This window comes from Coenobita brevimanus, chromosome 99 (assembly GCF_032717465.1).
Source record: "Coenobita brevimanus isolate Jiangsu-jjx chromosome 99, ASM3271746v2, whole genome shotgun sequence".
NCBI classification, from domain to species: Eukaryota; Metazoa; Arthropoda; class Malacostraca; order Decapoda; family Coenobitidae; genus Coenobita; species Coenobita brevimanus.
In genome coordinates, this window is record NC_137052.1 from 5386242 (window position 1) to 5411753 (window position 25512).

At 42.9% G+C, this 25512-nt stretch overlaps 1 protein-coding gene across 1 annotated transcript in view; it reads left to right on the forward strand.

Annotated features, from left to right (window-relative positions):
• Positions 1 to 25512, forward strand: part of LOC145414371 (muscle calcium channel subunit alpha-1-like) — a 1622725-nt gene that overhangs the window by 1461042 nt on the left and 136171 nt on the right. The window contains exon 41 of the mRNA XM_080283905.1: positions 9127 to 9183. Within this exon, the coding sequence (XP_080140031.1) occupies positions 9127 to 9183 (57 nt within the window). The remainder of the gene's footprint in view (positions 1 to 9126; positions 9184 to 25512) is intronic.

Below are 25512 nucleotides of genomic sequence, written 5' to 3' on the forward strand. Positions count from 1 at the left end.
TCATCTCCCAAAGTTCCATCCTTACTCATCACACTACCCAAGTACTTGAATGCACTCACATTCTCCATATCCTCACCATCCTATCTCACTGCACATTCTGTGACTTCATTCCTTTCAAACACCATAACTTTACTCTTATTTACATTAACTTTAAGATTCCTCTTCCTACACACTGTCCCAAATTCATTCACCAAACCTTGCAACTCCCATTCATCTTCACTCAACAATACTGTATCATCAGCAAACAGCAACACTGGAATCTTCCACATCTCACCCTCATTCATTAGAGCCACCCCCACATCCACTGCCCTACTTGCACCTGCTTTACAACCCCATCCATGTGTATATTAAACAGCCAAGGAGACATGACACATCCCTGTTTCAGTCCCACAATTAGATCAGAGAACTCACGCAGCTCACCATCCATTTGCACAGTAGCCCTAGCTCCTCACTTACTCTTCACAGCACTCAACAATTTCTCCTCCACTCCATATATTCTTAATACATTCCACATACCTTGCCTATCTATTCTGTCATAAGCTTTCTCCAAGTCCATGAAGACAGCATACACTTTCTTTCCCTTCTCTAGATACTTCTCCACTAAACATCTTAGAACAAATATCTGAGCTACACACCCTCTTCCCTTCCTAAATCCCCCCTGTTCTTCTTCAACCAGCTCCTTTGTTATATGCCTAACCCTATCAATAAGTATTCTACTATATATTTTTCCAGTCACATTAAGAAGGCCAATACCCACTTCTCTCTCCCCTTTTCCTTTGTATAAAGGAACAATTATACCTGATTTCCAGTCCTATGGTACCCTTCCCTCTTCCCAAGCCAATCTATGCAACTTCCATATCCACTCCACTACAATCTCACCCCCGTACTTCATCATTTCATCTCACTGTCCATCAATTCCTGGGGCCATTCCTATCTTGATCTTCATTGTTTCCACTACTTCAGCCCGACTGATCTCTTCCTCCCTTCTCTCATCTGTTCTCCCAGCCATTCCCCAACCACTTATACTTGCACTGCTCTCACTCTCTACATTCAACAAATCCTCAAAGTGCTCCTTCCATCTCCTTATTTTCTCTCTCTTCTCCACCAACAATCTATTATTCCTATGTTTCACTCCCCTACTATTTCCCCTTTCACACTGTCGTACTTTCTTTACCTCCTTCCAAAACAATTTCTTACTCTCCCTCCATTTCACACTCAGATTCCTCCCAAACTCTTCATCCACTTTCTTCTTACTCACCTTCACCAATCTCTTCATCTTCCTTCTCCTGCTCACATATACCTCTCTCTTCTCTTTCTCATCTTCTCCCCTACCTCTGCACGCTAGGCATTCACTATATGCCTGCTTCTTTTGTTCCACAGCTCGTTTCACCTCATCATTCCACCATGCTGTCCCGTGCACACTCTTGCATCTCATCCTCACTCCACAAACCACCTCACACGTTGCACCTATCTCATCCATGAATATATTACATACGTCTTCCACCCCTTCCATCTGCTCTAACTCATACCTTCCCAATCATTCTTCCACTATGCTCTTATACTCTGCCATTTTCTCACTATCTTGCAACTTCTCCACTCTTCTCACAGGAGCATACCACAATCATATGATCTGATAGAGCTCCACATTGTCCTCTCACGGCCCTCACATCAGCAACCATTCCCAGCATCGATCCCTCTATGAGCACGTAATCAATCAGGCTCCTTTCAACACGATCCCCGTTCCTTCTATACCACGTATATATATGAGTATCTTTGTGTTTGAAATACGAGTTACAAATGCACAACCTTCTTTCCTGACACATATCCTTCAGTTGCTTCTCATTATCTCCTGATACTTCATTACAACACATTTTGTTATCCTCAGGAACAGTACCTACTCTTCCATTCATATCACCATTACGATCACTTTATAGCACCTGAGCATTTCTCCCACTGCTTCATCCAGCTCATCCCAAAATCTGACTTTCTCTCTCTCACTTCCTTCCTCACACGGTGCATACGCTACAATCACAGTGAATTTCACCTTCTCAAATTTGAACTTAACATACATACACCTCGAGCTGGCACATTTATTATCTCTCATTCCACTGCCACACCTCATTCATCAACAAAACAACCTCTTCCATTTATCTTCCTTGCCCATTCATGCCTGACCTTACACATTTCACACCTTCCCACTCCTCCACTTCACATCCTTTCATCTTTGTTTCACACAATACCTTCACGATGTATCTCGCACTCATGAACACATTCACCACTTCCATCCTCTTGCTGTCCTCATTCACACCTCCCACATTCCACATAGCCATGCGAATCTGCCCATTTGGATGGGAAGTAATGCTTATATGAAAATGAGTAGGAACTTAAGTGGTATCTCTTGAGGTGAGAGTAGGAGTATGATATGAGGGTGCCCTGCTGTGCATAACTGATAAAGGGAGCACCCAGATAATTTTAACCATCAGACTATGCTTGGTGGTCTAAATGCAAAAGTTTGTTATAAGCAATGTATTTTCTCTCGCTCATTATGGTAATCCATGTTACCTATAGTCTACCCAATCTGGATATATCAGTAAGCCACGCCCCCTTTCTCTGGTGCCTAAGTTATCTTACAGCTGGCTGGTCTGTAGACTGTCACTTACTGTCTGACCTTGGAGCTGCTAAGATCCCAGTATGACATTCATTGCATGATATAAGACTATTATAATACCCTTAGATTTGCAGTTATTTGTGCTACATAATTTCCCTTTACACCACTATACTTGTGAATGTTTTGTTTATGGAAATTAATTTGCAAAAGTAAAGAGAGGCTATCTATCTATATGTTGCCAAAAGCCTTAATCCCGTAAAGGGTGGCCACAAACACATTGCTTCCATATCGCCTTGTCCCCTGCCATTTCACTGCCTTGCTCCCAGCTCACACACCCCTCTCTCATATGCCTCTCCACGTCATCTCTCCATCTCATCCTTGGCCTCCCCCTCCCTCTTCTCCCCTCCGCCTCACTCACATACACTTTCCTCATCAGTCTCTCGCTCTCCATCCTCTCCACATGGCCAAATCACCTCAGTGTGTTTCTCCTAATGCTTCCTTTCACATCCACATCCACACCACAACACTTCTTCACTTCCTCATTTGTCAGCCTGTCTCTCCATGTGACTGCACATGCTGCTCTCAGATAACTCATTTCCACTGCTCTCACTCTTGACTTCTGTCCCTCCAACAAGGTCCAAGCTTCACTTTCTCTATCAACACCAAACTACATGCACAGTACACACTACACTTCCTTTTCCAAAATTTAAAAAAAAAGTCATGGCAGCACTACACGTGGCCTCGGAGTCCCCGGGGGGGGGGGGACCATAAATGCCTCCACCTTCCTCCCCTCTCCCGGTGACGACTCGAGCTGCCTGGAACCACTTTCTGACTCTCTTCTTCTTCATTTCTGCAACATTCGCGGCCTTTCCTCTAACTTTCGCTCTGTTGAGCACCACTTCTCTTTCTCTAAACCTCACCTTCTTTTTCTGACTGAGACTCAGCTGTCTGAGGCAACTGACAGCAAACCCTTTTCTGTATCCTCCTACTTCCTCTGTACTGATTACAAAGCCAAAGGTGGATGTTGCGTGTATGTATGCAACGACCTATCTTGTTCTCGTGTTCCTGAACTCGATTCTTCTGAATTCTCTACACTCTGGCTTCAGCTTTCCTGTCATTCTCTGACTAAATATATCTGTGTTGTTTACTTATCTCCTAATTCTACTGACTATCAAAAATTCTTTGACTGTCTTACTTCTACGATGGAACACATTCTATCCATTTCTCCTTTCTCTGAAATCTCCATTCTAGGAGATTTCAATGTTCACCACCACCTTTGGCTCTCCTCTCCTTTCACTGATCCACCTGGTGAACTAGCCTACACCTTTTCTATCCTTAATGACCTAGAGCAGCTTTTACAGCACCCTACCCGTATCCCTGACCGCCTTGGAGAGAGCTCCAACATACTTGACCTCTTCCTTATAACTAATCCTTCTGCTTACACTGTTAATCTTTTCTCTCCGTTGGGCTCCTCCGATCACAACCTTATCACCTTAACCTGTCCTGTCGCTCCGGTACGGCCCGTGGACCCTCCAAAGACACAACGTCTGTGGCACTTTGGAGCTGCAGATTGGGAGGCCTTCAGGCAGTACGTCTTTGATTTTCCATGAAATGATTATTGCTTCCATGGCTGGGAGCCACGTGGGTGTGCCTTGTGCATTACAGAGGTTATTCTCTTGGGCATGGAAGCATACATTCCTTTCTCATATCCTCTGACTAATGCAAGAAAGCCTTGGTTTAATCACGCATGTTCTAATGCTGTCCGCAACAAGGAGAGGGCCTATAAAAGGTACCAGAGCCAACCCACCCCTGAATCACGTCTTTTATATGTTTCTGCCTGGAATCGTTCTAAATCTGTTCTTTGCTCTGCTAAAAATAATTTCATCTGTACCAAATGCTCTCAACTCTCCAACTCGAATTCTTCCCACTCCTTCTGGCACCTTGCCAAAAACCTTTCTAACAACTTTACCTCATCATCCTTCCCTCCTTTTTTCTACTCTGATGGCTCTGTAGCTATTTCTTCTACTGATAAAACATCTCTTCGCTCAGAGTTTCTCCTCCAATTCCACCTTAGACGATTCCGGTCTGTTTCTCCATCACTTCCCCCCTCTGACTTCCTCATGGCTGACATTAAAATTTCTTCAGCTGATGTATTTTCTGCCATCACTGGCCTTAATACTAACAAGGCATATGGGCCTGATGGAGTCCCTCCTGTTGTTCTCAAGAACTGTGCTTCTGTGCTTACACCCTGCCTAGGCAAACTCTTTTGCCTTTGTCTGTCAACTTATACCTTTCCTTCTTGCTGGATGTTTGCTCTCATTCAGCCAGTCCCAAAGAAGGGTGACCATTCCCAACCCTTTAACTATCGTCCAATTGCTGTAACATCCTGTATCTCAAAAGTTTTCGAGTCAGTTCTTAATAGAAAAATTTTAAGGCATCTTTCCTATCACAACCTTCTTTCTGATCGTCAGTATGGGTTCCATCAGGGACGCTCCACTGGCGATCTTCTCACCTACCTTTCAGACTCTTGGTCATCCTACTTTCGGGACTTTGTCATTGCATTTGACATCTCAAAGGCTTTTGATCGAGTCTGGCATAAATCTTTAATTTCCAAACTGCCCTCTTATGGTTTCTGTCCTTCTATCTGTGCCTTCATCTCTAGCTTCCTTTCTGGTCATTCTATAGCCGCTGTTGTAGACGGCCATCGTTCTTCTCCTAGATCTATCAACAGTGGTGTTCCTCAGGGCTCTGTCCTATCACCAACTCTCTTCCTTTTATTCATCAATGACCTTCTAAGCTGTACATCTAACCCTATCCACTCATATGCTAATGACTCCACCCTTCACCTATCCATTCGGTTCCTGCAACGTCCATCTCAGTAGTTACTTCAACAAACAAGGGATGAGGCTATGGCACATCTAATATCTGACTTGGCTTGTATCTCTGACTGGGGTAAAAATAATCTCGTTGTTTTTAATGCATCAAAGACTCAGTTTTTACACCTATCATCCCGACAAAATATTCCGCAGGTATACTCACTAATGTTTAATAATGTTCAGCTTAATCCTGTATCATCCTTGAACATGCTTGGGGTTTCATTTACTCGGGACTTATCTTGGAAAGATCATATTACATCTCTTGTAAAATCTGCTTCCAAGAGATTAGGTGTGCTAAGCCACCTCCATTCCTAATTTACCCCTGCACAATTGTTGACACTATACAGGGGTTTTATCCACCTCTGTGCGGAGTACAACTCTCATGTGTAGAGAGGCTCCCCACATTCAGCTCTTCTCAATAGCGTGGTGTCAAAGGCTTTTCGTCTCATTAACTCTCCTCCTCTTACTGACTCCCTTCAACCTCTGTCTCTTCGTCGCACTGTTGCACCTTTATCTCTTTTCTAACGGTACTTCATTGGTCACTGCTCCTCTGAATTGTCTGCATGCATTCCTCCACCTCTACAACGGGCGCATAGCTTCCGTCTAGCAGCAAACTCTCATCTTTTTTCTGTCCAACTCTCTAATGCAAGAGTTAACCGTTACTCCCAGTCTTTCATTTATGCAACATGTCAACTCTGGAACTGTCTTCCTCTGTCTGTATTTCCTGCTTCCTATGAGCTCCAGTCCTTCAAACGCAGTGTGTCCAGGCATCTCGAAATGATCGGATCTTGAATTTGGCTCTCTCTTGTATTTTGTTTTTCTCTTGGAAGGAACAATAATTGCGGGCTCGCTGCCTTTGGTTCCTTCTTCCTCGCATAAAAAAAAATAAAAAAATTCCAAGCATTAAGTGTTGGCATCACAATATTGTCATGCAGTAACTTTTTCACTTCCATGTTCATTTCCCTGTTTCTTATCACTGCCTTCAAGGAATCACAGCAATCTTTCTTCCTTGTTGTACCCCTTCAAGCACTTCTCCCTCTAAACTTCTATCCTTACTCATTACACTACCCAAGTACTTCAGTGCACTCACATTTTCCATTTCCTCCTCATCCAACCTCATTGTACATTCACTGACTTCACTTCTCTCAAAGACAATAACTTTACATTTCCCTGCATTCACCTTTAGATTCCATTTCTTACACACTCTCCAAACTCAACCACCAAGCCTTGGAGCTCCTTTTCGTCTTCTTTTAACAACACATTATCATCTGAAAACAACAGTATAGGGAGTTTCCAAACACTGCCCTCTCTCAATAGGGCTGTTCCAACATCCATCCATATACAGATTGATCAGTCATGGGGACATGACACATCCCTGTTTCAATCCAACTTTCAAATTAAAAAATTCACTCAGTTCATTATCCACACACACTGCAGCATTAGCACCCTCATACATACTCTTCATGGCATTCAACAACTTCCCATCTGCTCCATATATTCCTAATTCTTTCCACAATCCTTGTTTATCCACCCTGTCATATGCATTCTTTAAAATCCATGAAGGCTGCATACAACTTTTTTCCTTTCTCTAGAAACTTTTCCACTAAAGATCTAAGAATTAATATCTGATCTATGCAACCTTTTCCCCTCCTGAAACCTCCCCGTTCTTCTTCAACTATTTCCTTTGTTAAAGAGAGGCTACAGTAATAAAATTAGAGTGAGAATAAGTACAAGAGTGGTTTTATACCGCATTTTACTTATCATCGATTTTTACAGCAACTATCAAACCAATTCAAGAATAAAGTAAGAATTCTCAGAGAGAAAACTATCTTTATTACCATGGTCACTTCAAATTTTATGAAAATTATGGCAGAGCTGAGGTAGAGAGTTTTCTATGCAAAGATTTGCAGGCACATCGACTTGTATGTTTGGGTGGTGTGCCATACCACCTCTCCTTCCTTTGTCTCTGTGTACTGCATTCCTCCCCCCCCACCTCTCTCTCTCTCTCTCTCTCGTCATGTATGGTGGTGTCCAGGTGGCTGAGGCTGAGTTGTACTGAGTTACGGTTGACAACATGAAATTGCGCCAAAATCATGCCAGTGAGGCATACATGTCGATGTGCTTGCAAATCTTTGCATACAAAATTCTCTATGTCAGCTCTGTCATACTTTTCATAATATTTGAAGTGACCATGGTAATCAAGACAATTTTCTCTCTGAGAATTCTTACTTTATTCTTAAATTGATTTGACAGTTGCTGTAAAAATCAATGAGCATGAGCTGTATGAACATTTTTCAACCATTCATGTACATATTCTAATTTTATTACTGTAGCCTGTCTTTACCCTTTGGGAATTAATTCCCATAGACAAAACATTCACGAGTATAGGCCTAGTGGTGCAAGGGAAAATTATGTAGCACAAATAACTGCAGATATACAGGTATTAATCCCTGCCACGTTCATTGCCTCATATGAGGCGATATGCAGGCCACCCCTGGCTGTGCTAATTGCCTCACGAGGCAGTGGGTTTCAGTGCCAAAATTTCAAGTACTGTACAAGGAAGAGTCAGTGGTTTGTATGGGAACATTGAGTCTCTCTCTGCACCATCAGAGTTGTTGCCAAACCCTGCCACTCCACAGTTGCCAAATACTGCATGTTTAGTTATTCAGATATGCAGGCCACCCCAGGCCACGCTGGTCACCTCATATGAAGTGATGTGTTTCGGCGCCATGATTTAAATCATGAGGAAATGTCATTGGTTTCCATGAGAACATTGAATCTCCCTCTACATCATCAGAGCTGTTGCCAAACCCCGCCACGGCGCTGTTGCCAAGTACGGCATATTTAGACATTCAGTTCTTCTTTGTAGCCCAGCAGTGGCGGATTCACACCCGTCTACATCACATGGTGCTGGTGACTTATCACCGCCATCACACCCACCCGAGAGACGTAAATTACAAAAAGATGAGAGTGATGAAGAGTTCGAGCTCAGAAACACTTGATCACGTGATCTATTGACAAGAAATCAACTTAATATTTAAATAAAAAGTCCGAAAAAATAATTCGGGGAAGGTAATCGGTTTGATAAGAATTAGTGCGACGGGGGGTTAAAACATTCTTACATCGTGTGACAAATGTCATTATGAGATCTTGGCAGCTTCGTGGTCAGACAGTAAGTGATAGCCTGCAGCCCAGCCAGCCATCTGATAACTAAGGTGCCATGGAAAGGGGGTGTGGCTTACTGAGATATCCAGACTGAACAGCCTATAGAGAATGTAACCATGAAAATCTCCATATTAAACACTGCACTACAATAGGTAAGACAATAGTAAACTGTTGCACATCAAGTATTAAAGGAATATGCTGTTAAATAGAATCATAGTTGCTGACAGTATAACATCTAAGTTACTTTTTCAATCTTTGAGGAGTGCTTGGTGTGTGTGTGATATTACTTGGCCCACAGTTAGTGCAATATATTTGCTTGACATGTAGATATAGAAGCAATGTCAAAAGCCTTATTGTTTTCATTTGATTATATGCTAGGATTAGCAAGTTCTTTTTATTTTATTTCTTTACATTGTGTTTTTATAGCCCATGAAATGTGTTCAGGTATTCATCTATTATAATGATGTCTTCTTTCAGACGGGTAATATCTTACATCCCGTTATTCTGAAGGTCAACAACCAGATAATGAATATGGTGAGAATGTAGTGTTGAAAATATGTAGTGAAGTGTTACTGAACAATTTGTTCACTTTTGAGAATGCATGTTTGGGTACTTTTAAAGTGTCATCTATATGTTAACATAAGTTATGTGTTGTTGAGTTGTAATAATTTCTTTAAATCTTTTTCTGAAAAGGGCATATTTCATACATTGGAACTGAATTTTAAATAATTTACCCCAAACCGTTCTAAAGTGAACTGCAAATATACTAACATAACATTCTTAAATTTTGTTTGCTGGAGATTATTATACATATTCTTGTTTGTAATTTGCTGTCTTTGTTTCAATGCAGTGAAGAAGAGGGTCAGAGAGGGTCTTAGTTCTGAATTCAGCTTCTAAGTACATGAATTAATAAACATGTAAATTAGATACTATTTTTGTTTCTATTTTAACTAGTTCATCATGCGAATAGCAAACAGGAACAGCTAATTCCATATTACCCCTTCTGAGGTGTGGGGGCCTGAGGCCAGACTAAGCAAAACATTTGAGAGTAGATGATACCATGATGATTTTTCCCACTTGCAGTAATTTTCCAAGCTTGCCAATAGCTTCTTGCATTGTAGAATTGTTGCTTTTTCTGTTTCATGATTCTGTTGACTTTCATAGTATATATTCAGTCATCACCTCAACTTTTCATTCAATGCACAACCTTCTTAAGTCCACCCTTCTTTTAAGTGATGTCCATTATTTCACCTACAGAGCAACCTTACAGCTAAAACTTGCTACATTCAACATTTTTTCAGGATTGTTTTATGAGAAAACTGTGTTCTTAGCTTCTCCATTATAATGTCTGTACTAACAGGTATGGAAAATTAGACAGGCAAACTAACAAGTAAAATACACTACACAGGTTGTTTAGTTTTACTAGCAGTAGTGGTTTGCAATAACATAATGTGTAATTTGAGTGACAAGCAAGGTAGACTAACCAATGCTATTGTTAAACGTCGTAACAGGGTTTAGAGCCTTATAAAGTAACCATAGTAATCTCAGTTATCCAGTGTAACTTAACCCCCACGCTGGTTATTGCGTAGGTACCCCCAACCAGCTATCCATTTGACATCGAGCCTGATAAGTTGTCACATCTCTTAGCTATCCATCTCGACTCTCAGCTCTCTATCCTAAAAACTTTCCAATAATATTACCCATGAGGAAAAGATTTAAATCAGACATAAAATACAGTACAGTATTTTACAAGTAGTACAGCACATAATATAATCATAATCATACTTATTGACCTGGTGTTGGTATCAGTGGATGGAAGATACACACAGATACGTCCTCACCATACGGTAGTCAAAGCACTAGGACATGGAGCACTGAGGGGCCACAAGGATAGTCACAACACAACAGCAGAGAGTGAGGCATGGGAGGCCACAGACTAAGCCAGCGCAAGGGGTTAGCCATAGTGAAGGTCACAAAGGTAGAGCACACAGATATGTCCTCACTACATAGCATCCACGAGAGAGACTGAGAGAGAGACAGTAGGCTTGGCGCATCGGGTGTGCTGCTTCTGCAGTGATTTTGTGATTGGCTGACACGATGCGGGGCCTGCCCATGCTGATTGGGTCCCATGTCTGAGCCGGATGATACACGTCACAGCTGGAAAGTGCATGTTACCTCCAGTTGCTTCCCATTTCTGAGCCAGATATTGCTTAATTTTGCCCGATGTTGTTTTAGCAGAGCCCATCAAAAAGCGCCGGATATTGTGTTGGGCCGGATATTGCAACAATGAGAGTACTGTATATAATCCTTATTAACTTGTACATTTTTCCTGCTGCATATTCATGATATTTGTTCAAACCTGCCATTGCTAAGGCTTTTGATGTAAATAATTAGTGCAGATGTACAAATGGCCACAGTTCCAGCTTCACCCCATGTAGTAAGAAAGGGTAGATATGACAGCACTGCAGATGTGTGTGTGTGTGTGTGTGTGTGTGTACCATACAAGCACACACACACACATGCACACAAACACCATCAGTGCCAGCCATCTGTATATACTTGCAAACTATAGAGTCTGCTTTCGCTCCATGCTGAACCCAGACTGGAGGGAAAATGTGGCCAGGGTCTCCATGCCAGAAGATCATTTTTCCAACGTTAAGGTGGTAGTTTGGATATTTGCTAGACTGCACAAGGAACGGTTCACAGTGACACTCACTCAGATGTGGAACTCATCCTCATTTACCAAGAAGAGTAATTCCTCCATTATCCAGACGTCCGTTGTCTTAATGATCCATTACCTGGATGCTGTGATTTGGCTGTATTAAACCATTATGCACACATTTTTCCATTTTGTCCGGACAAAATGCTTGCGTCCAGGTGGAAATTATGGCCATGTGAACATTTTGCCCACCTGGATGGGCATAGCCCGGTGGCGCCACGCTGTCTGTCTAGGTAGTTCACCCAGCATCCGCTAGAGGGCCCCTTAGTTGTTCCCAGTTCCCGTCCGGTGATCGTATACAGTATTTTAAGTTGTGTCCTACCTGCTTCAGGCCCATTAGGGTCTGCCACTAGACCATGCTGGATGTACTGTGCAATGCAATAGCTTCACCAGCTGCAATGCAACAGTCAGAGTCAAGGAGCTAGCGGGTTATTCAGCACGACTCTTTGCTTGGAATTGTGAGTGCTGACATTGATTTTATTTTAGCTTACAGTACTGTACCATAAAGTGGGATGAATTCGGACTTGGGGACGACTTCGGACATTTCGGGAAAAAATTTAAACCAAATAAAATACAGAGAAATGAAAATCTGGTTGTGAAAGAAATACAAGTATTATTAAAGAGGAATGTTGTAGCTATAACTTAGACAAAATAATAAAGTAATCCCATTTACACAATTTTTGTAAATATTCATTGAATCGTTTCGTTTCGTTTCGTTTCGTTTTTAAAGGCTCCAACATGCTTGCATGTGTCGGCCTTGGTCACCTAATGGCGGCTGTCCACGCTGCACGATCCATTGCAGCCTCCCAGCTCAGTCCCTTAACCCTAAGGTCACACTTAATGACCTCGTCCCATGTCTTTCTTGGTCTACCCCTCATAACCCCACCCCCAATATTAACACTTCTCACCTTCCTCACCCAATTATCATCCCCCATCCTCTCCACATGTCCAAACCACCTCAATCTACCTCTCCTCATCACAACACCAATACACTCCAGTCCCATCTTACCTCTCAACTCTTCCATTGTAAGCCCAGCCCCTCCAGGCCTTGGACGCAGGGACGCACTGCACATCCACCTAATCATTGTCATTTCTGTACGTCTGAGCCGGCGAATGTCTTCCTCCTTCACTGCCCAGGTCTCACTGCCATACAGCATTACACTCCTAACACATGTTGCATACAAAGACCCCTTAGCACGTAGGGAGAGCCCTCTCAGTGTCAGGAGAGGCAAGAGCTCCCTGAACTTCTTCCAACCACTTCTCACCCTAGCCACGGAGCTAGCTCCAGCCCCACCTCCAGCACACAACATGTCTCCCAAATAACAAAACTCTTCCACACACTCAAGAGATTTACCAGCAAGTTCAAACCTTTCACATCTGACGATCTCCACCTGCTCACCCCGGCACGCCGTACACATAAACTCAGCATTATCTCGCAGTCTACCTCTGATACCACTACATCGCTTATGCACCCATTTGAGATGTAGTGGTATCAGAGGTAGACTGCGAGATAATGCTGATTTTATGTCATAAAAAAAGGCATGCTTTTTTGTATCAGTCAAACTTCTACTGAGCATAAAGGATGGGAAGGTGTGAAGGCATGTGACCATTGCCGGAATGTCGCAAAAATATTTGCGATACCATAGATACAGTTACTTTGGCCCCAGTGTCTGTAGTTCAAGGTCCGCAGGCCAAACAGCAAATTTTCTTCTTTTATTAGATTTAATGGGGTTACTTCGGACATGATCTGGGGTTACTTCGGACACGATCTGGGGTTACTTTGGACACGTGATGACTTCGGACAAAGGAAAAAATATAGCTTCCAACCTGTGTGCGTGCATGTGCAGACACACAGACGGTATTTCTACCTAACTGTATATTGTGAGCATCCTTTCAATCATGACAACATCTGTCACTTGCTTCCTTCTTAAGAAACCTTAAATATGTAAGCGACAGATGTTGACATGATTTGGGGGATGCTTGCTGTGCATTATTAGATGAAATTACTGTACAGTATATTAAAGTTGTCTTTCTTTTACAGGAGACAAAATGCCTTGGAAATACGTCCCAAAAGTGCAAAGTGAAAAGAGGAACTATACTAGCAAAGTAGATAAAGACCGCATAAAAAAAAGCCAAAGATTACATTGAATAAAAAACCACCTGACTGTGCGCATAAGGCAGCTACGAAATGGAACTTAAGTAAAAGTACCTTATATGACTATCTAAAGGGAAAGCACACCAAAGCAGCTGGTGGACAGACTGTGTTGTCGTCAGTAGAAGAGACGTACCTTTGTGACTGATTGATTAGATTGAGCGTTTCCTCAAACATGTCAGTGGAACACGTAACGTGTTCATTAACCCTACCATACATGATTAGTGATGTAGACAAGGATGACACTGCTAAAATATTGCCAGAGCCAACACTTGACAAAAAATATATGATATTCAATGTGGATGTCAATAGCTGGCCTCTGTGTGTGTGTGTGTGTGTGTGTGTGTGAGAGAGAGAGAGAGAGAGAGAGAGAGAGAGAGATGGAAAGAGAATTATTGGGTAATGAGGCTCAACATGACCAATAAGTTTAGATTAATAGGTGTAGAAGAAGGGGATGAATAAGAAAAGTGATAATCATTTGATACAAATATTTGTTTAATTTATGGGCTTTAATTTTGCATATCATTACTATAGCAAAATGGCACAGTGAGCCATAAATTACTCAGGCTGTAATGTATTAAGTCTGGTGCTACTTGTGATACTTATATTTACTTAATTAAGATTTATTTGCTTTATCTCAAGAATATTACTTTTATTTTTATAAGAAGTTGTGTCACAGGTGTGCCTTACATTTTCAAGGCATCATTACATGTATTTCTCAAAGAAAATCATATATTTTTTTAAGTTAGAAAAGTTCCTACACGTTCTGTGTACAAGAATTCAATTGTGATAAACACTTACGTGGCTTTCTTTCAAACACACATGTGTATGTTTCCAGTGTGAGAAAAGGAGAGCAAAATAAATTATAATCTTTATTTTGTCCTCTAGGGGTTACAAAAATATGTTTTTCACAGTTTCTTTTATTAAAAACCTCTGTCAGTGTCTGAAGTCACCTCAGCAGTGTCCAAAACCATCGCCAAATACATGCATTCCCATTTAAAGGGCAAAAGCATTGACTGTCTGAAGTCACCCCACCCCAGTCTGAAGTCACCCCACATCGATTATGACTTCGGACAGCATTATAAATATTTTTTAAAAATACAAGCAGAAACCTGAATTTTTTTCAGCTGTCCCACCATAAAGCTATGTTCTTAAGCCACACATTCATGCAAGAAATAATCTTGTTAAAGCTGAACTTGCTGAGTTACGACTTAGAATAGGTAAAAATCGTCCGAAGTCACCCCTCTTTACGGTACCATGATTTTATTTTATTTTACCATGATTTTGTTCCATATTACCATTATGTTTTGTGTGGCCACAGCATTTTTCTTGTGTAGTCATTTTTTTTCATGTTTTTTTCATGTCACTGCAGGGTATGGCTCTGCAGTGGTGATTGTTTGTCTCTGGTTGATTGATCTGCTTGACCTTGGTAATTGCTTGGCTGTGGTTTATAGGTCTGCTTGACCAGATAGTTTTAAACAGTTGGAACAAGTGTTGTATGATGTACTGTAGTGGCCTTTTACAATGGCTTTCAGAGTTAGGTCATGTATGAAGGGGGGCCAGGGAAGAAGTCCATTTTCTGGACGGATCCACTTTCCAGACATGTGTTTGGCTCTGTTACTTTGGATAATCGAGGGATTATTTTACTCAGAGTTCGGACTGAGACTACTCCTTATCCATATCTCTCATACACAGCTCATTCTCTTGGGGTATATGCCTTCTACATTTCCCCTGCACTTCGCTATATGAAATGACCCAATTCTGACCTTGGTGAGTTGCTCTCTGCCACAGGAAGGCAGCTGCATGCTTGTGGTCAGTGGGTCTGCTTGGCCAGACAGGCTGGGGTACAGCAGGTTTAGGTTGAGGAGAGAATATGGTTTACAAGTGTATGTATTTTTAATTTTCAGTTTTAAATACCATTAACCCCTCCCTGGCCGCCGGTGTCAAATGAGGTTTAGCTGATAAATGGCTGCAGGCGTCATTTGAGCACGGCCTATGAAAAATGACGAAAATTTTTGGGAAGTGAATCAACATTCTGAACATTTTCAGACTGACCTACACTACACTCTCATACATCCCGTCAAGCGCTTTAGAGCCTGCTGCTGTAATAAGTGGATTTTCGATTTTTTTGCTCCTGGCCATGCCTGAACAAGCACAACTACACCCATTATCTCGACCCAGACAGAAAGTATCATCTTTGTCCTCTGTTGCCAAACACACACACGTCCTTTTTACGATTATGAAATAATACAGGCACAGACAAAAAAGACGTGGTAAAAAGAGAAAAATACATTTTTGTCTTGTTGTCTTTTCTTATTTACTCAGTTTGTTGTATTGGTTTGGATCATTCGATGCAGTGTGACTTGTAGAAAACTGTGAAAACTTTCAGGTAGTGATTGAACATCTGGGACATGAGACTGACCTTCACTTCATGCTTTCACACCTCATTTGTCAGTTCACCGCCTGTTGCTGTGACAAGTGGATGTACGATTTTTTCGCTCGTGGCCATGCCTAAACACACGTAGTTACACCCATTATCTCAACCCAGATGAAAATATCATCTTTCTCCTCCCTTGCCAAACACATGCAACTAACAGGAATAAACAAAAAAGACAGGAAAATAAAAGAAAAATTAATTTTTGTTTGGTATCTTTACCTATTTGCTCAGGTTTGCTGCACTGTTTTAAATCATTTTACATATTCTTTGCATTTTACAAGCATAACAGGAAAGTTTTCTGTGTTCACATGATGCTTTCATGGATGAAAAGGCCTTCCTTCCCTTCCTGTTAATCAGCTTGTGCGAGGTGCGAATGGCAGGTTGTCTCACAATTCAACCCTCGCTGTCCAGCCTGTACACTCAAGGGATGATGTTTATCTCATTTAGGTCTGAAAACTTGACACACTCGCATCCCTTTTCCAACATACTCCACCCAGACTACAAAAATAGGTCAATATTACCATAAACTCAATGAACATTGAAAAATGCAAAATAAATTTATAATTTTTTACATTCAAACCTTCCCCCCTGTGTGGAGTACAACTCTCATGTGTGGGGAGGTTCCTCACATACAGCTCTTCTCAATAGGGTGGAGTCAAAGGCTTTTCATCTTATTAACTCTCCTCCTCTTACTGACTCCCTTCAACCTCTGTCTCTTCGTCGCACTGTTGCACCTTTATCTCTTTTCTGTCGGTACTTCAATGGTCATTGCTCCTCAGAACTGTCTGCTTGCATCCCTCCACCTCTACAACGGGTGCGTAGCATCTGTCTAGCAGCAAACTCTCATCCCTTTTCTGTCCAACTCTCTAATGCAAGAGTTAACCATTACTCCCAGTCTCTCATTTATGCAACAGGTCAGCTCTGGAACTGTCTCCCTCTGTCCGTATTTCCTGCTTCCTATGATCTCCAGTCTTTCAGACGCAGTGTGTCCAGGCATCTTGAAATGAACGATCATGAATTTGGCTCTCTCTTGTATTTTTGTTCTCTTGGAGGGAACAGTTTTTGCAGGCTCATGGCCTTTGGTTCCTTCTTCCTCACATTAAAAAGAAAAAAAATATGTACTGAAAAACTTCAAAATACACATATATAGTTATTGCACACCTTTTCAGCACCATTGACAATGTTTTTTGGTTAAAAAAATTAAAGTGCGATGTTGCATCACTGCAATACCTACATGTGACTAATATCAGCTGCCTAAATTTACGCAACTTCCACATTCGATTGAACACCACAAGATGGGTCTAGGAAGCTGAAATTTACACTGCCAGGTGTGTCGGAACTTCCTCTTCAGTATAGCATGGGAAAAAAAATCATTTTTTGAAACTTCAGAAAATGGCCCCGGTGTCGGCCAGGGGCGCACGTAAAATTCCGGACCCATGGCCATGGAGGGGTTAAATGTATCATTTCGTTTCGTTTCATTTCATTTTTGTAGGCTTCAACATGCTTGCATGCGTTGGCCTTTGGTCACCTAATGGTGGGTCTCCATGCTGCCTGATCTACGGCAGCCTCCCTGTTCAGTCCCTTAACCCTGAAGTCACGCTTAATGACCTCGTCCCACGTCTAACTCGGTCTACCCCTCGCAACCCCACCCCCAGTATTAACACTTCTCACCTTCTGCACACAATTATCATCTGCCATCCTCTCCACATGCCCAAACCATCTCAATCTACCTCTCCTCATCACAACACAAATACACTCCAGTCCCATCGTACCTCCCAACTCTTCCATCGTAAACCCAGCCCCCCCAGGCCTTGCATGCAGGGACGCACTGCACAACCACCTAATCATTGTCATTTCTGTACGTTTGAGCCTGCGAATATTGTGTTTCGTTACTGCCCATGTCTCACTACCATACAGCATCACACTCCTAACACATTCTGCATACAGAGACCCCTTAGCACATAGGGAGAGTCCTCTCTGTGTCAGGAGAGGCAACAGGTCCCTGAACTTCATCCAACCACTTCTCACTCTAGCCACAGAGCTAGCTCCAGCCCCACCTCCAGCACATAACATGTCTCTCAAATAACAAAACTCTTCCACACACTCAAAAGACTCAACAGCAAGTTCGGTCCTTTCACGCCTGACAATCGCCACCTGCTCTCCCCGACACGCCACACGCATAAAATCAGCATTTTTTCGCAATCTGTCTCTAATACCACTACATCTCTTGTGCACCCATTTATCATAAACACTGCACAAGATGGAATTACTTTCCACGCCCTTGTGGCAAACTGCACATGGCCACTCTCCCTCTTCTTTGACTGTACCACCACCAACTCTAGATATCATCACTTTTGTTTTATCTGCATTTACCCTTAAGCCTTTGTGCCCCATACCATCTCTCCACATCCTAAACCTTTCCTCCACCTCCCTGTCATTCTCTGCAGTAAACACCAAATCATCAGCATACAATATATCCACAGGAGTCCATTTCTGAAGTCATATGAGAGGGCTTCAGGTACAATGATAAACAACAAGGGACTCAAAACTGACCCCTGATGCACACCAACATTCACGAAAAACTCGTCACTTAAATCTCCATTCACTCCTACCTGGGTGCGAGCTCCCACATACATGGCCATAACCACCCTAACCAGCCACTTCTCCAACCCAAGCTTTCTCATTACCCACTTCACCACCTCTCAAGGGACTCTGGTATCATGGCATTTAACCCCTTAACCACGGGGTGTCACTCTCGTGACGCTTGGGAGCAAGGGATCATACCGCGGGGTGTCACTTTTGTGATTCTGTGTTATTTTGATTTCGCCCGGGCTTTCAAGTGGTGGCTTGTATCATCTATCAGTACTGCCAATGTCCAACACTAGTCAGCACTCCTTATCTCATCAGTACTCCTATCCATTGTTGACAATTTAGCCATTTCTCCCCGTTCTTGACTCGACTCTGCCTACCCTCCATTACCCCCTCCTCTCGCCTGCCCGGCCGCACTGCGCTAAGTAAATCTTCCCCGGAATTTTCCACTGATTTCATCCATTGAAATAAGCCCTATGCTCTATTCTTATACAAAATAATATATACAAAAAAAAAATCAGTAAATGATTGTGCCATACACCTGGAATTGGCTAATTATCACCTGACAACACCTCACGTGCACTCGTTCGCTAATTTTCCCTGTTTATTTCCTCTTGATATATGCCGCATAATCTATTCTCGTAATAAAAATATATATAAGAAAGGAAGGGAGAAGCCTAAGTGATATTTACAGTCACCTGGAACTACCTAATTTATTATGTATTGTCTAGATTTCCTGCCAATCATTTCATAGCGTATATGTTAGCAGCTGTCACCACGCTGACATTGGCAGCCTTTCACTGCCTCTAGGCCACCACAGCATTCAGTTTACTGTCATCTTTCAAGGTGAAACTACGTCGGATTCGTACATGTCCAATTTCGCCGCTTTTTAGCCCCATGCAAAGGGCCCTGTGACCTCTACCCCTACTAAACCTCGTGTGGAAAGGGGTAGAGGGCTAAGTGACTGCTGTGGAACGTGAACTGGCTAATTTATCAATGAAAATGATGGACAGTGACTACGATCTTTCTGGTGACTAAAACTGTGCAAGTGGAAATGTAGATAATGTGTAAACAGCAAGTGAAAGCAGTGAATGTAAATATAAGTGATCAGTGGAAAATAGTTTTATAAGTTATTGCAATTGACAGTGCATAACACAGTGTAAATAGAATAGAAATGTAAATAATGTAAATAAAATAGAGAATGTAAATAGAAATATAAATGAGTAGTAATATAAGAATACGAGTATATATACTAGGAGTAATGAAAGTGAAAGTTTCACTGTAGCATGTATGAATATTATGAGTTGTGAAAGTGAAAGAAACAGATTTGCTCTCAATGTTAGTATACAGGACGAGAAAGTGAATGCTACGTATTTTACTGAAAGAGAAATTGAATGCCTGCAGTGACAATAAACTACTATTACTGAAGGAAACTTATGGATAAAGACTGCAGATATATATAAGTGTTATATAGTAATAGAAATATAAAGTGTGAGTGTTTTTATGAATAATAAATGACAGAATACCAGCGGCGAACGAGCGCAAGTGGGAAGCTGGTACGCGCTTGTAATTTTCATTGCTTTCACAGTGTTTTTTTTTTTGGAGTATGGATTCCAGACTATTTGAAAATTATAGAATAGTTTTTCTAGTGATAATATCAGGCTGTGGTAATCATATTACGGGGTGTCGGGAGGTGTAAAGTGGAGATTTTGTTACCCAACTTCAGAAGTCTCCACAAGTCCTATGGTACTCGACGAAGGCTCAACAAACATCCCAGGAGAAAGCTAAAGGTATATGCCATATGCATATACAGTATAATTATAATATTCTAGGACTAATAACTGATTTTTGGCAAATAATTTTACAAAGTCTGTCAGAGCCTAATATCACCGCGGGACACGCAAGGAGCGCCAAAACAGCCCCGCGGTTTATGGGTTAAAGCTTGGCAGTATTGCAGTAAAAAGTGTAATGATTCATATAGTGTACTTACATAATGGCAATCACAAAAAACATACTGTACATATATACATATATATACAGTGTATATATAATACATATATATGTATTCAGTATTTATATATATATATACAGTATATATATATATATATATATAGAGAGAGAGATATATATATATACATTCATTCGATATAGCACTTCCCAGCACATTTTGGAATGACTAAGCACATGGCTAAATTGCTCAGTCAGTCCCAGATGTGTTGGGAAACGTGTTATTGAACGAGGAATGTGAAACTGGACGCTAACTCACGAGAAAACATGGATGAAAGAGTACTTTTTTCTGGTTAGCAAATATTTTCGTTCCATTTTGTCCCCTGAAAGTGCTAGGCCCATAAATTTTCATCTAACCATATGGCCTAACATCTCTCCCAAAGGCCACATGATACAAGAGAAGGCAAAATTTTAAGAAGAACATTGGGGATGGTGGGTGGGGAGGAGAGTGCCGGGAAACTACGTATCAACAACACAAGGGTACCCAGCCCGACTTCTGTTTTGTTAATTCTATATTTACTACCACAGATGTTTTTAATTACCATCTTTATCTCTTTCAGTGTTTTACCTGATGGTGCGTATAAGTGGGGGTAATTTACGTGGGGTAAGGTGGTGAGAAGAGGTAAAAGTGAGATTTTTTTTTTTTTTCTCTCTGACTCTCCGCATAATGCCCTATGAGCTACTCAGTCAACATCAGGACAATATATGAACTTTCACAACTGGCATGGTGGCTCAGTGGTGGAGCATCAAACTCATAATCGGGGGATTGCGATTTCAAACCTTGCCTGGGACTGCCGTGCCGGGAGTGGTAGCGCGCTTCTGTAAGCTAGTGGGGCTATATGATCCAATACAGGGTCTAGCTCGGGGGAATGCCATTTCTCCATTTTCTGCCAGGTTTGCATCACTTCTTACGCATGATCTTTATCTTCTCCCAGTCTTTCCAAATTGTTCTGATGGTGCTTTCATTCATGCCATGGGGGGTTTTGCCATTTCGGTAGCATAAGCTTTACATGAAGCAGTAGAAGGACCGTACCAATTAAATTCACATTCCTCCAGTTTGTTTTCTGTACTTTTCTGACTATTTTTAGGGTGGTAATTTACCTTTTTATGCCAGAAAATTTCCCATTTTTTATCATCACGTTCCTTAAGCTGTACGTATGATTTGTACTCAAAGGTGGTTTTCGTTTCCCAGCGGGATGCTAGGTTACGTAATGTTGTGTTAGGTTACATTAAATTATTAAGTATAGTTAAGCTAGGTTAGGTTAAGTTTAGTTAAACATTCAGGTTAGGACAGGCCCTTTCGCCATAACCCTGAAAAGTCAAACGAGTTGACACAGTGGAACACAGCTAAAAACAATGGTGAAACAGATTTTGCATGAAAATGCCGACTGTGACAACGCAAGCCACCACCACACCCCCAGGAGGAGGACACGGAGGGCTGGACGGCGCGCGGATCGCGCCCGGTCAACAGGGCCATATGTTCACCTGGGCCGCACGCCCCTATTCCCCAGAACTCGCCCACTGCCGCCACCTTAGTCGAAGTGCACTACCTTCCGGGCGAGCTGACCACCGACAGGATCGGGGTGGAACTGGCCTAACAGTTCTGAGCAACACCCCAGCCATGGCCTGTAGCCGGGCACCTGAGACGACCTGTTGCCGCTCAGTATATAAAGAGATGGCCTGTAGCCGCTCACAAAAAGCAAGGGCCACGGCTTGTACCAGGGCACCAGAGACAGCCTGTAGCCGCTCACCACAAAGGGCTACGGCCTTTAGCCAGGCACCAGAGACCGCCTGTAGCCACTCACAAAAAAGGTCACGGCCTGTAGCCGGACCACTAATTAGGAGACGGCCTGTAGCCGCTCTGCCTAGTGCTGCTCACACCCCCTACAGAAACCAGTGACGGCCTGTAGTCGTGCTGGGAAGAGACTGGTACGTCCCCTCTCCTTCTGTAGTTGCCTCGGAGGGCATACACCGGTGACGGCTTGTAGCTGCATCCGTAGGGAAGAGACGGCCTGTAACCGCTTCTCTCCTGCACGTCGTCCTCCTTGCGGGAGCTCGGTGATGGCCAGTAGCTGCACCGGCAGGCAGGTGCAGAGCAGTAGCCACACCTTACCTGGGTGCCCATTAAGGAGTTGGGCCCCGGCAACGGCCTGTAGCTGTGCTTACAGTGAAGGGATGGCCTGTAGCCGCCCTCTGTGTGTTGCCCAAGGGAACCCAGTGACCGCCTGTAGTCGCGCCGGGGAGAGTTGCCAAAGTCTCTCACCCTCTGTGACTCCACAATGAGACGGTGAGCCGTGCTCAGTACTGCCCTCTGGCAGGAGCACAGATCACCCGCCTGTCCACCCAGACCGAGGCAACCTCCAGGAGAAGGATCACTGCTCGGAGGATTCGTGGAGCTGCCCCGTACTGTCCCCGAGGTTGTTCTCCCTCTGTCCGGAGGAAGAGGATGTCTACCTGACGGACTCTGGCCGAGAGCGATGCTGCAGCCCAGCCCTGATGGCGGCGCCCCCAGCAGAAGACCGCAGCCGGTGCCCCTTCGAGGACGTCCCCTGGACCCCTGGGTGGGCCCACTCCCCACCCCGACGAAGGCGTCGCCTGTCCTCCACCAGGCGCTTTAGTGAGCACCTCCAATGCCTGTTTGGCCCCAGTCCTGAGGGCCAGACCCCAGTCCCCAGCCCCGACAATGAGGGGCCTTTCGCCTCACATAACCCGAGCCCCAGCAGAGAGACGACGCCCCTGAGACCAGCGGACTTTGAAAAACCTTTGCTGCTACAACATCAAGTCTGCCATCAACAACTGGGCCAGTGGATGGAAGGAAATCCCTGTCAAGACTAGAAAATGGTTGGTCTCGTCTGCTTCTCGGAACGGATGTGGAGCACGATTTCCTAGGTTTTGACGTGAATGACTTCCATGCACATCTACGTGCACTTGGGAACGATGTTGTTGTGGACGAAGTGCATGAGTGGTTAGATGACGACGAGGGCGATCCTGGGTATCAGACATTGTCTGATATCGAGATCGCATCTTCAGTTGCAGGTGTCAGTACCCAGCTTGAAGGTTCCGACTAGGACGGCGATGATGATGCAGACTCCTCTCAGCGTAACACTACTCCAGCCATCCTCAAGCTGAGCGCACTCTGGGAACACCTAGAGTTCGTTCTCGACTACCTGGAGCACCCAGACTGCGACAGGGAGATGGGGCCCTTGGGACTTGTGGAGGAAGTGCGCGCTTTCAGGCAGCGCATCATTAATCATTAAAATCATCGTTCCTTGCATCAATCAACCATTGACAGCTTTTTCAGGCCCGTGACCCCTGCTGTGCCCAGCCCTGGCTCCACTCCATTGCCTCCCCAAGACAGGCCCTCATGCTCCGAGCCACAGCCCAGCACATCAGGCACGGTGGAGTCACCACTCGACGTGAGTTTGCGCCTCTCTTCAGAGTCGTCTGCAATGGGTACGCCATCACCACGACCCAGCGACGCACCCCTAGGTCACCTGCATGTGCTACTCTCAGACTCTGACAGTGATTAGACGCCAAGAACTTCTCCACTAGACCACACGGGAATTTACAGTGTTGTGCAGTGAAAAAAAACAGTGCATAGTGTTAAGGAATTTGAGTTCTGAGTGAAAAGGCAAAGATTTAATGGACTGTCAATGTAATGTAAATTAAATAGAGTGTGTTTTGTTTAGAAAATGGTTTTATGAGGGGAAAGACTCAAAGTTCAGAGTGCAACACTTATTTCATTAAGGTACAATGGAGTGCAAGTAAGACAAGAGTGCGCAGTGTTAAGAGAAAAGAATTCTGAGTGCAAATGACTAAGTTCTGTGCAAGACTTCATGAACAGTGTACTGCAAATACTTCAGGAACTCCTCCTTGCTGTCAGAGTCTGAGAGGAGGGGGGTTATTCATCGAGATGGCCAGGGACTTCTGTACGTACCCAGAATGTTTCATATTGTACTGTACCGTATTTTCCATACTTACCTCTAACGCCTCATTTCACTCTTTTATGTCCCTTATTGGTGTGAATAGTGTCTTAGGTGCTATGCATGTGCAGTAGGGAGGTGTTTTTCTCAGTTAGGCCAGGTTAGGGTCCATAACTACCAGTCCAAGAGCCAGGGACTTGTTGTAAGTACCCAGAATGTTTAGTATTGTATAAACCTACCTCTAAAACCTCATTTTATGGTTCTTTTGTGTTTATTTCAGGCTTTTATGTCCCTTTTTGGTGTGATTTGGGTCTTAAATAGGTGCTATCCATGTCTAGAGGGAGTTGTATAGGTGTTTTTCTGAGTTAGGGTCCATAAGTACAAGTCCAGGAGGCTGGGGCCCAATATCTGGACAGGATCACTATCCGGACATGCCTTTAGCTCTATTACATCGGATATTGGAGGGATTACTTATATATATATATATACAGTATACTGTATATATATTTATTTATATTTTATTCTAGGAAGAAACCTCTATCTATCTATCTATCTTTCTATCTGTTTATTGCCAGATGCCATAATCCCATAAGGGGTGGCCATTTGACTTTGAGATATTTGTTTTACGGGGAGGGGCACTAACCCTCCACCAACCCACTTGTTGACACGTAGGGACGACGTATGGGTTGGTTATATGGTTACCACCCAGCGTTGTAAATGGTTTCTTGGCTTACAGGAAACTATTTGGCTTGTCACTCAATGTAAAGCCACCTGAAAAGAAAAGAAATGCAATAAGAAGTGACAGGAAAGATGAGAGAAATAGGAAGAGAAGAGGGGAGGCACAGAAAAAGAATGATAAAGGCTAAGGAAGAAGTAGGTAGCACTACATCAAGTGAGTGGACAATGATCGCCACCACCTATATATATATATATATATATATATATATATATATATATATATATATATATATATATATCTATATCTATCTCTCTATCTATCTATATATATATATATATATATATATATAAGAACCTC